At 47.0% G+C, this 18,171-nt stretch overlaps 1 protein-coding gene across 2 annotated transcripts; it reads right to left on the bottom strand.

Annotated features, from left to right (window-relative positions):
- Positions 1-208: 208 nt before the first annotated feature.
- On the bottom strand, positions 209-17,055 carry pcbp2 (poly(rC) binding protein 2). Of its 2 annotated transcripts, XM_056248738.1 has the most exons (12): positions 16,863-17,055; positions 16,083-16,222; positions 13,706-13,738; positions 12,127-12,243; positions 11,921-12,052; positions 6,612-6,740; positions 5,840-5,914; positions 5,718-5,759; positions 5,567-5,639; positions 3,346-3,401; positions 2,730-2,899; positions 209-303 (listed from the first exon to the last, which is right to left on the bottom strand). In XM_056248738.1, the coding sequence occupies exons 2-12, from the start codon at positions 16,173-16,175 to the stop codon at positions 267-269; spliced, it is 957 nt and encodes a 318-aa protein (XP_056104713.1). In that variant the 5' UTR covers positions 16,176-16,222; positions 16,863-17,055; the 3' UTR covers positions 209-266. The 2 variants fall into 2 exon arrangements, with proteins under 2 accessions (XP_056104713.1, XP_056104714.1); XM_056248739.1 differs by lacking the exons at positions 16,083-16,222; positions 16,863-17,055 and adding an exon at positions 15,940-15,992.
- Positions 17,056-18,171: the final 1,116 nt, after the last annotated feature.

The following is an 18,171-nucleotide window of genomic DNA, read 5'->3' as shown; positions in this document are numbered from 1 at the left end:
ACATTTTCATGAAATAAATAAATAAAACACTTGTGTGTGTGTATATATCCATGAAGCATAGCTGGGGTGGGTGAAAGGAAAGGATGGGTCGAAAATACTTGGTTTCCTTTTGCACTTAGAGAGCGTAAATGTGATGGAGGAGGAGAGAAGGGTCAGAGCGAGAGAGAGAGAGAGAGAGCGAGAGAGAGAACGAGAGATAAGAGGAGAGAGAGAGAGAGAGAGAGAGAGAGAGAGAGAGAGAGAGAGAGAGAGAGAGAGAGAGAGCATCAGTTCGCAGCCATCCCTGTCGCCTCGGACGAGAGTCTGCAAGAGCGAGAGAACAGAAGTCAATCACGTGTCAGATGACCTCACCAGCCGCGTTTACATTACAGATTCACACTACACTTTTGCCATATTTTCTAAATGTCGATAAAAACCATTGAGGAATGACGGCGTTTCCATTAACCGATGATATGAGACTAAAACGTAATGTTTTTCTGACACGATCAGTCATTCCAAACATCATGGCGGCGGATATTAGCAGGTTTATGTAAATCTCAGCCGCCGCAAGAGACATTATTAATTATACCATGGTCTGGGTGAATACTGGATTCTGATTGGCTGCAGGGTGTCCATTAAAAAGTGATAGAGGACACCTAGTAAAGGAGTTCTGGTGAAACTGACTGTTTACCGTTCGAAATTATTAAATAACTGCGCTGGCTACATCAGCTGTGAGTAACCATAGCAACAGGCAGTCAACGTATCCGTTTACAGTTTAGCTAAACTGAAGGGTTCTCCGAGCTGAGCGCACTATAAATATCTCCGGTTGCTAAATAAACCGTCAGGCGTAACCAGGGAAACCAAGTTATTGTTTGTAAAAACTTTAGATTTCGATTGTAAAACTAATTAAAATATAAACTAATGTTTTAAAAATGTGTTATTTTTAAAATGTTTAATTGTCGGGTATTAATGGACTTCGGCGGAGTGAACCATCTGACGCGCACGCCTCACCGGCGTCCATTAATACCTGACAATGGACACCTCGAAGGGCATTAACCCTTACTTAAATGCTGGATAAGTCTCCTATGACTCAGGGAAAGACCTTATACTGAGAGCGCTCATGAGGAGATTCTGGGAGTTCTCCCTCAGTTCTGCTTCAGGGTCTTGATAAATTGTGGCATTTCTTTGTTGTCTAGCCCTCAGGTGCTCTTCATTTCGGAGTCACACTCGTTATCTTCCCGGACACCTAAAAATGAAACTTTCTCCATCCCAGTAAAACCAATGCAATTTATTTTTGTTCAATAATATTTTTTCTTTTTAATTTTGTATTTGAGAATTTGATGTTACTTAATAATATTTATGCAATATTTATGCTCCATATTTGCCATTGAAAACACAAAAAAAACAAATTCCTATTTTTTAAAAATATTTTTTTCAATTATTGCAGTATTTCAGATTAATACAGGGACCAGACCTTTTAAATCCAATTTTTGAAGTCAGATTAGCGCCATCTGTTGAGAGAAAATAAAATAAAACATGTAATTTCATGGTGTAACCACTAGATGCCTGTATAGCTGTCTATGGAGGCTTGTGAATTCTCTAGTTGTTTTTGGACAAAATTACTTACTTTTAAGATGTGGATTTGTTTATTTTTTTTTAAATTCTCAAATAATACTTTTTGCCATGGTTTATAAAAAATAAAAATAAATTTGATGTGAAGTGTACACGTTTTTGCATTATTACTACAGTCAAACCTGAATACAGAGAAAGCATTGTTACAGGCAACATTACAATTCAATAAAAAAAATAAAAAGTAATGCTTTTTCACAGCTTATTTATATTATTGTTATTATTAAACATTTAATTTATTATTTTAAAAAATTAAATTCATTATTTTAATAATTATAATATATATATATATATGTATTACTTAATTATGTTATGTTTTTCACCATCGATGTTTTTCTCTGTATTGTGGGCGATTTGTAGAGAATTTGTGTTTGTCAATTTCCCATTCATTTCCTATGGTCGGTCAAAATTCATTAGTGTGGGTGAGTGTGTCTGTTTTGCACTCTTGGTGTTTTAGAGTGTCACCCCTTCATTGTTGAGCACTTTTTCTGCATCGTGGCCGATTTGTAGATTGTACTGACAAAAATACTCTGAAATGTTGTGTTTTTGTCAATTTCCCATTCATTTCCTATGGTCGGTCATTTTTGACCGAAGAGCACAAGTGTGACTTTTTTACGACCACTTAGCCTGCTCGGATCATGACCTCAATTTTTTTGTGTGTTCACATACCCAATGCCATAGAAGTTTCGTAACATTCCGATGAAGCTGTGATTTTTAACATTTCGAAACCGAAATTTTTACGGTCAGGACCGAAGAGCACCTGAGGGCTAGAATAGAGTATTTCTGTAATGCTTTTGTCTGTTATGAGTTTAATAAGGAACTCTGTCTCGTCTTCTGTCCAAACACACCGCGCCATCTTTAAAGACCGATCACTGTTACGTACGTCAGGTGACTGTAAATGCGGGAACACTGTTTCTATTGCAGTTTTGCGAAATATTCCTTTTTCGAATGGCCTGACACCCCCTCATGCGCGTATAAACACTGTTTTGGGGTATATGGGAGTTTTTGGCAAATTGACGTGTTTCCATTGGGCGTATTTTCAACGTGTGCAGTTTGAAGGGTAATGTAGACGCGGCCTCCATGCTGAGCAGGGTACAGCGGGCGGTGTGGTGATGCGTTACCGTGCGTTGATCAGGTACTCGGCCAGGCTGATGCTGGCGGGCGAGCCGGTGATGGTCACCTGACGGTCCGTCGAGCCCTCCACCGGGTTGGCGATCTTGATCTGTGCCCCGGACATCTGGCGGATCTCGTTGATCTTGGCACCTTGGCGGCCGATGATGCAGCCAATCAACTGTCACGATTAACCAACACATTAAAACTAACCATTCACAAAGCAGTGCTTGATGATGCGTACTCATGTCTTGCACCACTTGAGTCGTGTCTAGGGTTGGGAATCGGACACTTATCGAGTAATTTGTGTGTATTTCAAGATGACTTTAACCTATTCGAGCGAGAGAGTGTTGTTAAAGTGACAGCGCTCATATTCCTGCCGTCTCTATAATCACACAACAGAAGACTGAGAACACACACTCGCTCTTCACTGAATATCTTTTGTAACTATATTAATGTATATGATATTTATAAAGTACAGTGTTATTTTACATTTGATTAGTTTCTGAACCTGAAAATATTAATTAAATTTAAAATGATACCCAACCCTAGACGTGTCCTCCGCCATCTTTCAGATGTGTGTGTCAACACACACACACTTAGAAGATGAAGCGTCAGTGAACTCACATCGTTTGGAATGGTCAGTTCGTGAGAGCCTGTCTGCGCAGACGCGTCCATACCAGCTGCAGGAGAGAAACACACACTCAGTGACCGGCTCACACGCAGCGTGTGTATGTGTGTGTGTGTACCTGTGAAGCCCTGGCTGCTGGGGGCCAGAGGAGGTGTGTGTGTGTGTGTGTGCACCTGTGAAGCCCTGGCTGCTGGGGGCCAGAGGAGGTGTGTGTGTGTGTGTGTGTGTGTGTGTGTGTGTGTGTGTGCACCTGTGAAGCCCTGGCTGCTGGGGGCCAGAGGAGGTGTGTGTGTGTGTGTGTGTGTGTGTGTGTGTGTGCACCTGTGAAGCCCTGGCTGCTGGGGGCCAGAGGAGGTGTGTGTGTGTGTGTGTGTGTGTGTGTGTGTGTGTGTGTGTGTGTGTGTGTGTGTGTGTGTGCACGCACCTGTGAAGCCCTGGCTGCTGGGGGCCAGAGGAGGTGGAGGTGTGTGTGTGTGTGTGTGTGTGTGTGTGAAGCCCTGGCTGCTGGGGGCCAGAGGAGGTGGAGGTGTGTGTGTGTGTGTGTGTGTGTGTGTGTGTGTGTGTGTGTGTGTGTGTGTGTGTGTGTGAAGCCCTGGCTGCTGGGGGCCAGAGGAGGTGGAGGTGTGTGTGTGTGTGTGTGTGTGTGTGTGTGTGTGTGTGTGTGTGTGTGTGTGTGTGTGTGTGTGTGTGTGCACGCACCTGTGAAGCCCTGGCTGCTGGGGGCCAGAGGAGGTGGAGGTGTGTGTGTGTGTGTGTGTCTGTGTGTGTGTGTGTGTGTGTGTGTGCACGCACCTGTGAAGCCCTGGCTGCTGGGGGCCAGAGGAGGTGGAGGTGTGTGTGTGTGTGTGTGTGTGTGTGTGCACCTGTGAAGCCCTGGCTGCTGGGGGCCAGAGGAGGTGTGTGTGTGTGTGTGTGTGTGTGTGTGTGTGTGCACCTGTGAAGCCCTGGCTGCTGGGGGCCAGAGGAGGTGTGTGTGTGTGTGTGTGTGTGTGTGTGTGTGTGTGTGTGTGTGTGTGTGTGCACGCACCTGTGAAGCCCTGGCTGCTGGGGGCCAGAGGAGGTGGAGGTGTGTGTGTGTGTGTGTGTGTGTGTGTGAAGCCCTGGCTGCTGGGGGCCAGAGGAGGTGGAGGTGTGTGTGTGTGTGTGTGTGTGTGTGTGTGTGTGTGTGTGTGTGTGTGTGTGTGTGTGTGTGTGTGTGTGTGTGTGTGTGTGTGTGCACGCACCTGTGAAGCCCTGGCTGCTGGGGGCCAGAGGAGGTGGAGGTGTGTGTGTGTGTGTGTGTCTGTGTGTGTGTGTGTGTGTGTGTGTGCACGCACCTGTGAAGCCCTGGCTGCTGGGGGACAGAGGAGGTGGAGGTGTGTGTGTGTGTGTGTGTGTGTGTGTGTGTGTGCACGCACCTGTGAAGCCCTGGCTGCTGGGGGCCAGAGGAGGTGTGTGTGTGTGTGTGTGTGTGTGTGTGTTTGCACGCACCTGTGAAGCCCTGGCTGCTGGGGGACAGAGGAGGTGGAGGTGTGTGTGTGTGTGTGTGTGTGTGTGTGTGTGTGTGTGTGTGTGTGTGTGTGTGTGTGTGTGTGTGTGTGTGTGTGTGTGTGCACGCACCTGTGAAGCCCTGGCTGCTGGGGGACAGAGGAGGTGGAGGTGTGTGTGTGTGTGTGTGTGTGTGTGTGTGTGTGTGTGTGCACCTGTGAAGCCCTGGCTGCTGGGGGACAGAGGAGGTGGAGGTGTGTGTGTGTGTGTGTGTGTGTGTGTGTGTGTGTGTGTGTGTGTGTGTGTGTGTGTGTGTGTGTGTGTGTGTGTGTGTGTGTGTGTGCACGCACCTGTGAAGCCCTGGCTGCTGGGGGCCAGAGGAGGTGTGTGTGTGTGTGTGTGTGCACGCACCTGTGAAGCCCTGGCTGCTGGGGGACAGAGGAGGTGGAGGTGTGTGTGTGTGTGTGTGTGTGTGTGTGTGTGCACCTGTGAAGCCCTGGCTGCTGGGGGACAGAGGAGGTGGAGGTGTGTGTGTGTGTGTGTGTGTGTGTGTGTGTGTGTGTGTGTGTGTGTGTGTGTGTGTGTGTGTGTGTGTGTGTGTGTGTGTGTGTGTGTGTGTGTGTGTGTGTGTGTGTGCACGCACCTGTGAAGCCCTGGCTGCTGGGGGACAGAGGAGGTGGAGGTGTGTGTGTGTGTGTGTGTGTGTGTGTGTGTGTGTGTGTGTGTGTGTGTGTGTGTGTGTGTGTGCACCTGTGAAGCCCTGGCTGCTGGGGGCCAGAGGGAACGGGCTCTGCTGCATGGCCAACTGGTGGAGTTTGGTGAGCTGTGAACACAGAGAACAGCATCACAACAGGCCCAACTCTGAGCAGAGGATTGTGGGAAAGCAAAGAGCGCCTCTTACATCAGGCTGAGGAATGGCATGTTGTCCCTGCACCGCGTATGCCTGCAAAACACAGGGTTCAGATCAAACACACACACACACACACACAAACAGAGATGCTCCTGTGACATGAAGACGCTCACCTGTCCTCCTGCAAAGATGACAGGCGATCCTGAGGGTTTGGGTCGGTACGGGATGGTCACGCCTTTGGGAGGCGACTGGGACGAGGAGAGGAACAGACATGGAAAATACAATAAAGAACGATCAAAAACATAGTTTCTGTGCATCGGTTGTTGATAAGATTCTGGGATGTGGGCGGGGCTTAAACACCACATGATGCGTTCGGCAGCAGACTGACACGTCCAGGGTTCGAGTTCACTTTTTATCCACCCGCCAATTTGGCTAATCAATTTTTAAATTACCGGCTATTCAGAACTTCTACTAGCCAAAAAAGAAATGAACCAGATTAACTACATCACAGCTTATATATTTATATATATACATAAACAAACACATTTTCTGATCACCAATTATTTTTTTAATGATTTATAATCTTCACTGTTGCTTCAGTGCAAATGAACAAGCGCTGTTATTAGTTGTGTAGTGACGTGTGTGTTCAAGTGAGCCAGATATGAGCAGATTCTGAGCAATACGCTGTATTTAATACATCATGATGATCAGCATTTCTGCTAAATCTGCACAGATTTGGTTTTACGAACTTTCCCAGCAAAGTGAGGAAACATAATAACACGCCAGATTGGCTCGTGATTTGACAGTTACTCGCCAGCGTTGATTTTACCCACATTTGGCGGGTGTTAACTTCAAACCCTGGACACGTCACTGGAAGACCCAGTTGTGACGTGTTGATTGAACATTGCGAGAGTGTGTGCGAGGAGTGTGTGTGCACAGATTCACCTCCAGCATGACCACACAGATCTGCTTGACACACTCGATGATGGACAGCGGGGTGCCGGCGATGGTGATGGCTCTCTCGGTGGAGTTAGGCAGCATGTCTCCAGCCACCTGTACCTGAGCTCCTGTCGACTGAACACACACACGTTGAATATTGATATTAGAAATTATTTTTAAAAAATTAAAAAAGATGCTTTAAATTAAAACCGCCAGTAGTGGCAGCGAGACACTGTTAATGGGAGAGTCACTTAGATTCAACCGATTCTAATATCCGATATTATGGGGTGTGTGTCTCGCCTCCCTGATCTCCTTGATCTTGTGGGTATGGTGATATTATGGGGTGTGGGTCTCGCCTCCCTGATCTTGTGGGTGTGGTGATATTATGGGGTGTGTGTCTCGACTCCCTGATCTCCTAGATCTTGTGGGTATGGTGATATTATGGGGTGTGTGTCTCGACTCCCTGATCTCCTAGATCTTGTGGGTGTGGTGATATTATGGGGTGTGTGTCTCGCCTCCCTGATCTCCCTGATCTTGTGGGTGTGGTGATATTATAGGGTGTGGGTCTCACCTCCCTGATCTTGTGGGTGTGGTGATATTATGGGGTGTGTGTCTCGCCTCCCTGATCTCCTTGATCTTGTGGGTATGGTGATATTAGGGGGAGTGTGTCTCGCCTCCCTGATCTTGTGGGTGTGGTGATATTATGGGGTGTGTCTCGCCTCCCTGATCTCCTAGATCTTGTGGGTATGGTGATATTATGGGGTGTGTGTCTCGCCTCCCTGATCTCCTAGATCTTGTGGGTATGGTGATATTATGGGGTGTGTGTCTCGCCTCCCTGATCTCCTTGATCTTGTGGGTGTGGTGATATTATGGGGTGTGGGTCTCGCCTCCCTGATCTTTTGGGTGTGGTGATATTATGGGGTGTGTGTCTCGCCTCCCCGATCTCCTTGATCCTGTGGGTATGGTGATATTATGGGGTGTGGGTCTCGCCTCCCTGATCTTGTGGGTGTGGTGATATTATAGGGTGTGTGTCACGCCTCCCTGATCTTGTGGGTGTGGTGATATTATGGGGTGTGTGTCTCGCCTCCCTGATCTTGTGGGTGTGGTGATATTATAGGGTGTGTGTCACGCCTCCCTGATCTCCTTGATCTTGTGGGTATGGTGATATTAGGGGGAGCGTGTCTCGCCTCCCTGATCTCCCTGGTGTTGTGATAATATGGGGTGTGGGTCTCACCTCCCTGACCTTGTGGGTGTGGTGATATTATGGGGTGTGTGTCTCGCCTCCCTGATCTTGTGGGTGTGGTGATATTATGGGGTGTGTCTCGCCTCCCTGATCTCCTAGATCTTGTGGGTATGGTGATATTATGGGGTGTGTGTCTCACCTCCCTGATCTCCTAGATCTTGTGGGTATGGTGATATTATGGGGTGTGTGTCTCGCCTCCCTGATCTCCTTGATCTTGTGGGTATGGTGATATTATGGGGTGTGTGTCTCGCCTCCCTGATCTCCTAGATCTTGTGGGTGTGGTGATATTATGGGGTGTGTGTCTCGCCTCCCTGATCTCCTTGATCTTGTGGGTGTGGTGATATTATGGGGTGTGGGTCTCGCCTCCCTGATCTTTTGGGTGTGGTGATATTATGGGGTGTGTGTCTCGCCTCCCTGATCTCCTTGATCCTGTGGGTATGGTGATATTATGGGGTGTGGGTCTCGCCTCCCTGATCTTGTGGGTGTGGTGATATTATAGGGTGTGTGTCACGCCTCCCTGATCTCCTTGATCTTGTGGGTATGGTGATATTAGGGGGAGCGTGTCTCGCCTCCCTGATCTCCCTGGTGTTGTGATATTATGGGGTGTGGGTCTCACCTCCCTGATCTTGTGGGTGTGGTGATATTATGGGGTGTGTGTCTCGCCTCCCTGATCTCCTTGATCTTGTGGGTGTGGTGATATTATGGGGTGTGGGTCTCGCCTCCCTGATCTTTTGGGTGTGGTGATATTATGGGGTGTGTGTCTCGCCTCCCTGATCTCCTTGATCCTGTGGGTATGGTGATATTATGGGGTGTGGGTCTCGCCTCCCTGATCTTTTGGGTGTGGTGATATTATGGGGTGTGTGTCTCGCCTCCCTGATCTCCTTGATCTTGTGGGTGTGGTGATATTATGGGGTGTGGGTCTCGCCTCCCTGATCTTGTGGGTGTGGTGATATTATGGGGTGTGTGTCTCGCCTCCCTGATCTCCTTGATCTTGTGGGTGTGGTGATATTATGGGGTGTGGGTCTCGCCTCCCTGATCTTTTGGGTGTGGTGATATTATGGTGTGTGTGTCTCGCCTCCCTGATCTCCTAGATCTTGTGGGTGTGGTGATATTATGGGGTGTGGGTCTCGCCTCCCTGATCTTTTGGGTGTGGTGATATTATGGGGTGTGTGTCTCGCCTCCCTGATCTTTTGGGTGTGGTGATATTATGGGGTGTGTGTCTCGCCTCCCTGATCTCCTAGATCTTGTGGGTGTGGTGATATTATGGGGTGTGGGTCTCGCCTCCCTGATCTTTTGGGTGTGGTGATATTATGGGGTGTGTCTCGCCTCCCTGATCTTTTGGGTGTGGTGATATTATGGGGTGTGGGTCTCGCCTCCCTGATCTTTTGGGTGTGGTGATATTATGGGGTGTGTGTCTCGCCTCCCTGATCTCCTTGATCTTGTGGGTGTGGTGATATTATGGGGTGTGTGTCTCGCCTCCCTGATCTCCTTGATCTTGTGGGTGTGGTGATATTATGGGGTGTGGGTCTCGCCTCCCTGATCTTTTGGGTGTGGTGATATTATGGGGTGTGTGTCTCGCCTCCCTGATCTCCTTGATCTTGTGGGTGTGGTGATATTATGGGGTGTGGGTCTCGCCTCCCTGATCTTTTGGGTGTGGTGATATTATGGGGTGTGTGTCTCGCCTCCCTGATCTCCTTGATCCTGTGGGTATGGTGATATTATGGGGTGTGGGTCTCGCCTCCCTGATCTTGTGGGTGTGGTGATATTATAGGGTGTGTGTCTCGCCTCCCTGATCTCCTTGATCTTGTGGGTGTGGTGATATTATGGGGTGTGGGTCTCGCCTCCCTGATCTTTTGGGTATGGTGATATTATGGGGTGTGTCTCGCCTCCCTGATCTCCTTGATCTTGTGGGTGTGGTGATATTATGGGGTGTGGGTCTCGCCTCCCTGATCTTTTGGGTGTGGTGATATTATGGGGTGTGTGTCTCGCCTCCCTGATCTCCTTGATCCTGTGGGTATGGTGATATTATGGGGTGTGGGTCTCGCCTCCCTGATCTTGTGGGTGTGGTGATATTATAGGGTGTGTGTCTCGCCTCCCTGATCTCCTTGATCTTGTGGGTATGGTGATATTAGGGGGAGCGTCTCTCGCCTCCCTGATCTCCCTGGTGTTGTGATATTATGGGGTGTGGGTCTCACCTCCCTGATCTTGTGGGTGTGGTGATATTATGGGGTATGGGTCTCGCCTCCCTGATCTTGTGGGTGTGGTGATATTATGGGGTGTGTCTCGCCTCCCTGATCTCCCTGGTGTTGTGATATTATGGGGTGTGGGTCTCACCTCCCTGATCTTGTGGGTGTGGTGATATTATGGGGTGTGGGTCTCGCCTCCCTGATCTTGTGGGTGTGATGATATTATGGGGTGTGTCTCGCCTCCCTGATCTCCTTGATCTTGTGGGTATGGTGATATTAGGGGGAGCATGTCTCGCCTCCCTGAACTCCCTGGTGTGGTGATATTAGGGGGAGCGTGTCTCGCCTCCCTGATCTTGTGGGTGTGGTGATATTAGGGGGAGCGTGTCTCGCCTTCCTGATCTTGTGGGTGTGGTGATATTATGGGGTGTGTCTCGCCTCCCTGATCTCCTTGATCTTGTGGGTGTGGTGATATTATGGGGTGTGTGTCTCGCCTCCCTGATCTTGTGGGTGTGGTGATATTATGGGGTGTGTGTCTCGCCTCCTTGATCTTGTGGGTGTGGTGATATTAGGGGGAGCGTGTCTCGCCTCCCTGATCTTGTGGGTGTGGTGATATTAGGCGGAGCGTGTCTCGCCTCCCTGATCTTGTGGGTGTGGTGATATTATGGGGTGTGTGTCTCGCCTTCCTGATCTTGTGGGTGTGGTGATATTATGGGGTGTGTCTTGCCTCCCTGATCTCCTTGATCTTGTGGGTGTGGTGATATTATGGGGTGTGTGTCTCGCCTCCCTGATCTTGTGGGTGTGGTGATATTATGGGGTGTGTGTCTCGCCTCCTTGATCTTGTGGGTGTGGTGATATTATGGGGTGTGGGTCTCGCCTCCCTGATCTTGTGGGTGTTGTGATATTATGGGGTGTGGGTCTCACCTCCCTGATCTTGTGGGTGTGGTGATATTATGGGGTGTGTGTCTCGCCTCCCTGATCTTGTGGGTGTGGTGATATTATGGGGTGTGTGTCTCGCCTCCCTGATCTTGTGGGTGTGGTGATATTATGGGGGGTGTGTCTTGCCTCCCTGATCTTGTGGGTGTGGTGATATTATGGGGTGTGTGTCTCGCCTCCCTGATCTCCCTGATCTTGTGGGTGTGGTGATATTATGGGGTGTGGGTCTCGCCTCCCTGATCTTGTGGGTGTGGTGATATTATGGGGTGTGTGTCTCGCCTCCCTGATCTCCTTGATCTTGTGGGTATGGTGATATTAGGGGGAGTGTGTCTCGCCTCCCTGATCTTGTGGGTGTGGTGATATTAGGGGGAGTGTGTCTCGCCTCCCTGATCTTGTGGGTGTGGTGATATTATGGGGTGTGTGTCTCGCCTCCCTGATCTTGTGGGTGTGGTGATATTATGGGGGGTGTGTCTTGCCTCCCTGATCTTGTGGGTGTGGTGATATTATGGGGTGTGTGTCTCGCCTCCCTGATCTCCCTGATCTTGTGGGTGTGGTGACATTATGGGGTGTGGGTCTCGCCTCCCTGATCTTGTGGGTGTGGTGATATTATGGGGTGTGTGTCTCGCCTCCCTGATCTCCTTGATCTTGTGGGTATGGTGATATTAGGGGGAGTGTGTCTCGCCTCCCTGATCTTGTGGGTGTGGTGATATTATGGGGTGTGTGTCTCGCCTCCCTGATCTCCTAGATCTCGTGGGTATGGTGATATTATGGGGTGTGTGTCTCGCCTCCCTGATCTCCTAGATCTTGTGGGTATGGTGATATTATGGGGTGTGTGTCTCGCCTCCCTGATCTCCTTGATCTTGTGGGTATGGTGATATTATGGGGTGTGTGTCTCGCCTCCCTGATCTCCTTGATCTTGTGGGTATGGTTATATTATGGGGTGTGTGTCTCACCTCCCTGATCTCCTTGATCTTGCAGCCGCCCTTGCCGATGAGCGAGCCGCACTGGCTGGCCGGCACCACGATCCGCAGCGTCACCGGGGGCTTGGAGGTGGCCGTGCTGTTGGACATGGAGCTGCTGATGTCCTAGAACACACACACACACACACATTAGCGGCGCACAGACACACACACAGTGCCTCAGTGTGAGCGAGCCGTACCTCCTCCAGCTTCTCGATGATCATGGAGAAGGCCTTGAAGATGGCGGTGGTGGGGCCAGCGAGCGTGATAATGCGTTCGGGACAGTTCCCCTCAGATATGTTGATCCGCGCACCGCTCTGCACACACACACACACACACACACATCAATATCTAGGGCTAACACTAGTGGCTATTTTAGAGATTGAGAAATCAGATTAAAAAAAGTGGTAATAAAAATAGATCCAAGTGAACAACAGCCTTTAAAATGACTTAAAATACAAAAATATGATAAGCAATAATAATTGGTTCAAGTTAATAGTTAAAGTAAGTAATCATATGGGTTCAAGCACTTCAACGAACCCTGTTAAAACCCATTTGAAAAGTAATGTATTACGATATTGTGTCAGGCCCTTAAAAAGTAATTGTGTTAATTAGTTACTTTTTTAGAAAAGTAATGCGTTACTTTTGCAAGACCCCTTTACACCAAAAGTGAAACAATCCTCAGGCTGAAGGAAATGCAGATTCACGTGTGTCCAGTAGAGGACGCCACATAATCATGTGGCCCTGGACCACAAACCCGGTCACATGGGTCCATTTTCTGAAATTGAGATTTAAACATCTGAAAGCTGACTATATAAGCTTCCCAGTGATGTATGGTTAGATAGGATATGACAATATTTGGCAGAGATGCAACTGTTTGAAAATCTGGATCTGAGGGTGCAAAAAAAATCTAAACATTGATAAAATCGCCTTTCCATATATGTTGGCGATTGTGCTGCATCCACTCACAAAAATAAATGTTTTATATATTTACAGTAGGAAATTTAAAAAATATCTTCATGGAACAAGATCTTTACTTAATATCCTAATGATTTTTGGAATAAAAGAAAAACGGATAATTTTGACCTGTACAGAGTATTGTTGGCTATTGCCACAGACACACCCGTGCGACATGTGACTGGGTTTGTGGTCCAGGGTGACACATGGGTTTTATTGAACAAATAAATTATATAAACATAAATGATGGTCGTTACGCATTATAACGAATGGCTGCAGAGGTGTTAGCTGTTGCTGCACTACGGCATGAGCAAATCCTTGTGTAATATCGACCAAACAACATGTATTCAAATGTCCACGTAATCTTTAATATTTGGTCACTTCTGTACGACAGAAATGCATCAGCCGCTGTATTGTTTAATATTTAGAAATATATTTATGTATTCTCCTGTGTTGGTGTAGATTGATTTACAAACGAGTTACGTTACACATCTTGCTCCCAGATAAACATAAGTAAGCTAAACTCACAGCAGAGTGTGTGTGAGCAGCGTTTACTGGGAAGAGCTGAGGGACTTATCTCCACGCATGTAAATTAAAGGTTTGTGCTTTAAAACAGTGCATATATTTATGTACCTGAATCGCAGCCTTTGTGATTTGACAATAGCAGCATTATGACTGTAAATGGTTTGTATATATCGCGTAGCCTTAGTGAGCGGTGTAATAATGCGGCTCGTGGATTCACGCACGTGGAACGGTTACTCGACACGGGTAAATTACATCGGAGACTTTAATGTAGGCATAACATTAAACAGCAGATCTCACCTCCTCTCGCATCTTCTTCACCGATTCACCTTTCTGCAACACACACACATCAATGAGAAACAGGTTAGACCAGTATTAGTATTCTAAACTTGGAATTATATTGTTTAAGCATCAAAATATTGTTCATGATAGTAAACATGAGTGTGTGGCTTCCTGTGGTGTGTGTGAATGACCTGTAATCACAGAAACAACAGCACACGTATTCCCTCACAGCCTGAGATGTAGGGTGTGTGCGCTTGTATGTATTCTGAATTTTTTTTTAAAAAGCCAATAAAATAACCACACTATTGTTTAATAGTTTAATATTTAATTTATTATTGGGTCCGCTGGCGAATCAGAGCGCTCTGAGCTTTCGGAAGGAGGGGCTTCGTAGAGTCAGAGTGTTTCAGACAGGCGGGGAATAGAGGAGATACAATAACGCATGTGTGTGAAAGAATAGTGTTCTTTTTAACATTAAAGTCCCACTCCGATCATATTTTGAGCTATTTTTAAACATTCCCAGTGGTCTTTAAATTATGATTATGCCATTTTTAGCCAAAATCACAAAACCTGTGCCGTTTTCTGGGACTTTGCTTCAGCAGAGCGGCAGTAGCTCATTAGCAATTCGCCTCTGCGTTGTGGGCGGAGCCGTTGGCACGGAGACGCCCCTCCCCCTGCCCGTTGCTGAGAGCTCTGTCTCTCCCGCTAGCTTACACCCCCAATACCGGTGGGGCAACAGTATTATATACACGTTAATTATTATTATCCGAAGTTAATCAAAGTTATCACCGATCACCGATCATTATTTCACTCCAAGACGTCGCGTGTGGAGACGCCCAGTGGAGTTACTACGTCACAACTCCAGTCGATTTTAGCCGGCATTTTAGCGTCTGCTACTGATTCACAGCCATTTGAATGTAGAAATACTCAGAAATACAACTTTGAGCTTATTTTTCTCAAGATATGTCCTCTAACATCAGAAAAATGCCACAAGAACATGTTAACACCTAGAAAAACATTATTTTCATCGGAGTGGGTCTTTAAAGCACGTCAACCTACTCTGTTAAACTAGCATCATATGTACGGTGGCCCAGTAGTGCACAACACACATTTATTCATTACCTGACACAAATGGAGCTCCTCTTCAATAAATGCGGTGCTTCGGGGTTTGTTAGATGTGAATGAGACGAGGGATTTAACCCTTGAAGTTTCTACACATGCAGCTGTACACTGGTGCTAATGGACTAACCCTCGTGTTCAACAGTTTTTACTGAACCAATATATCTTTCTGACCCCTTAAGAGGCGTGTGTGAGAGTCGTTCCTGAACCGTGTGTCTAACCGTTAACATGCAGGGTTACACTAGTGCCAGAGGACTAATGAAGCAGTTTTACACCAATGTCTTTCATGGACCTTTGCACACATTACTGTTGAGTTACTTTCCCAGCGCTGTTTCTCACAGCCGCGTAAATGCTGAAGCTTGGGCTTTACACTAAAGCTAGCGGTCTAACAGCATCACTTATTTTAGACCGCTTTCACTGTACCAGACTGCTTTATGAATGCTTTAAAAAACTGGTACTACAGTAAATTATCCAAAATGTGGATTCGTTTGACCATTGATGGTGTAAAGTCGTCAGCTTTAGCGAGTGTTTCCGTCGTGTTGTGCACTCTTAGGCCACTTTAAGTGTGTGTTACGACTGCAATGACAATAGTCAAGTTTCTCAGTGGTGATTCTGATTGCTCTGACTTGATGTATTCAATTAAAAGTGATTAGAAAATTATTCATACAAGTTACGAAAGTGATCTCTACTGCGCTAATCTGGTGTCGACCGCATGATTATCATTCCTGCGAAGCCTCACACACACTGACAGCTGAAGCTCCTTACACACACACACACTAGGGGAATCTGTAGAAAGCCCACGACTCGATATTTTCATTTAAAATCATTACATCACATTATTAAACATTTAGAAAAACGATTTTTGAAATTTGTGAATCGGCGAAAGACAGAATCGCGATTCATATGTGAATCTATTTCCCAATCCCTAATATAAGCCATCAGACACGACTAACACCTCGACGCCTGAGGACACGAGCGCTCTCCGCAGATACACACGTGTGCTGAGAGTGTGTGTGTACTCAGGGCTGTGGTGTGTGTGTGTGTGTGTACTCAGGTGTGTGTGTGTACTCCGGTGTGTGTGTGTGTACTCAGGTGTGTGTGTGTGTGTGTACTCCGGGCTGTTCTCACAGACACACCTTCCCGATGATGCTGCCCACTTCTTTGCCATACATGAGCAGTCTGATGGTGAGCATGTGTGTATTCAGGGCTATGGTGTGTGTGTGTGTGTACTCAGGGCTAAGGGGTGTGTGTGTGTGTGTGTGTGTGTGTGTGTACACACCTTCCCGATGATGCTGCCCACTTCTTTGCCGTGCATGAGCAGTCTGATGGTGAGCGTGACGTTGAGTCCTCCTTCAATCACACCAGAGTCCATGATGATCAGTGAGGCGAGCTCGGGGTCTTTGGTCAAGGATGAGAAACCTGTCGTAAAACACACACACACTCATAAAACACTCACTTCATCTCACCAGCTCAGTGTCTGGAAGCGTATTCACACTGCAGATCATCTACACTGAGCTTCACAGAACACCACAGTACATGCTAGAGTTCAATGAATCAGAGTAAAAACACACTCTAGAATAAACACACCATTAAATGGCGCTATTTTGCAGGTTTATTTTCATATGCAGCTTATTCCGAGAAACATGAATTCGTGTTTACGTAAAAAACTCATCTGAGCCATATGGCTATAGCTGTAGACATGAAGATATTCCGAGTATTCGTGTAAATAATGTGGTAAATGCTCGGATTGTCGATATAAACACGCCATGTATCGCGTGTGGTAATGAATCAGTGCCGAAGCTGCGTTAGCTTTAGCTCGAGTGTGTTTACTAGCTGCGTACCAGCGCGCAACACCGCCACACGACCACGAACACGACACACACCCGTTTCATTTGCATCTAGAGCGTTTATTAGCAGATGTACACTACACACTGCTGTGCTCAGTGTGGGGATATCACCCGACGCCGCGTGAGAAGTGCGCAGGCTGGCTAGCACGAGCGCTAAGGCTAGCGCGCGGCCTGCAGGCCCGTGGCGCGCACGGAGCGCGGTAAAGCCTCACCTGACGCGCGCGCTCCGGGATGGGGAGAGGGTCCGAGGGTCCGGAGGGTGAGAGGGGAAGGTTCGGGAGGTTCGGGGGGAGTTTTGAGAGGATTCGGGGAAGAGGGAAGACACGGCTGCGTGATCGAGCTCCACTCTTACAAAGACAACAAGATGTGTCCCGATCAACCTCTCACCCACGACCTTTCTGACGTCAGCGGCTCGGCCACGCCCCTCGCGCACGCGCACCGAGCACTGCGCGCAGAATACACTGCGACAACACACACTACATGTCGTTTTCTAGTGAAATATAAAATAGTTTTGCTCAGTTCTTGTTCGTTTTCAAAGTAGACTTATAGGTGACGTCATACGTTTACATACACCTCGCGAAATCACTATGGTTTCTGATACCACGACAAATAGTTTTCCCCTCAGATTTAAGGGTTGCACATCTTAAAGGGACAGTTCACCCACAAATGATGATCATTTACTCACCCTCGAGTTGTACCAAACCTGTATGAGTTTCTTTCTTCTGTTGAACACAAAAGAAGATATTTTGAAGAATGTTGGTAACCAGACAGTTGATGGTGCACATTGACTTCCATGGTATTTGTTTCCTACTGTGGAAGTAAATGGCTACCGTCAACCATTTGATTGAGGAAAAAGCAATATGATGTGTATCATCTTGAGGGCAGGTGCACTCTTATGAAAATGTAAAAACACTTCCTTTTGGTGTTGATTACATATGCCATGTGAACTTTCTTCTGTTGTTTGTCCATATTTAGATATTATTATTAACAGACTCGAGGGGTTGTTGCCAAAATACAACATAATAGCCAGATCTGTTGCACCAACCCGTCCACCAGCTATATCTCCTCATCCAGCTAATAATCAGTCGCATCAGCGTGTAAGAACCTTCTTTAGTCGATATCATAGGCATAGTTCATTAAAAAAAAATTCATTATTTAGCCTACTCTCTCATATTTTAAAATGAATATGAATATTTATTGCAAGCTTGTTGCCTTTTATTGCACAGGTTGAAGTCCACAGAAAATGAAACATCACAAAAGAGAGATCCCAGGCGTGTGGGAGAGGAGGGAGAACAGACCTGCAGTGGCTGTTTCTGGGAGGAGACGCACATGGCCTATCTTTATATGTACTTTAAAAAAAAAAAATTCTTAATGCCAAAGTATCAAACATATAAGTATATAGCGCACATGCCTATCAGGTAAACCTGGCAATGCGATCACAACCCAAGCCAATCTTGGAGCAAGTTAAAGTGGAACTTATTTTAGGTAAGAGGTTAACAAGTGTTATCAAAATGTATTAAA

The sequence above is a fragment of the Rhinichthys klamathensis genome, unplaced genomic scaffold (assembly GCF_029890125.1).
Source record: "Rhinichthys klamathensis goyatoka isolate OS25496 unplaced genomic scaffold, OSU_Roscu_1.1 h1tg000057l_1, whole genome shotgun sequence".
Classification (NCBI taxonomy): domain Eukaryota; kingdom Metazoa; phylum Chordata; class Actinopteri; order Cypriniformes; family Leuciscidae; genus Rhinichthys; species Rhinichthys klamathensis.
The sequence above is the reverse complement of the archived record's forward strand: the minus strand, read 5'-3'. Positions and strand labels throughout refer to the sequence as shown.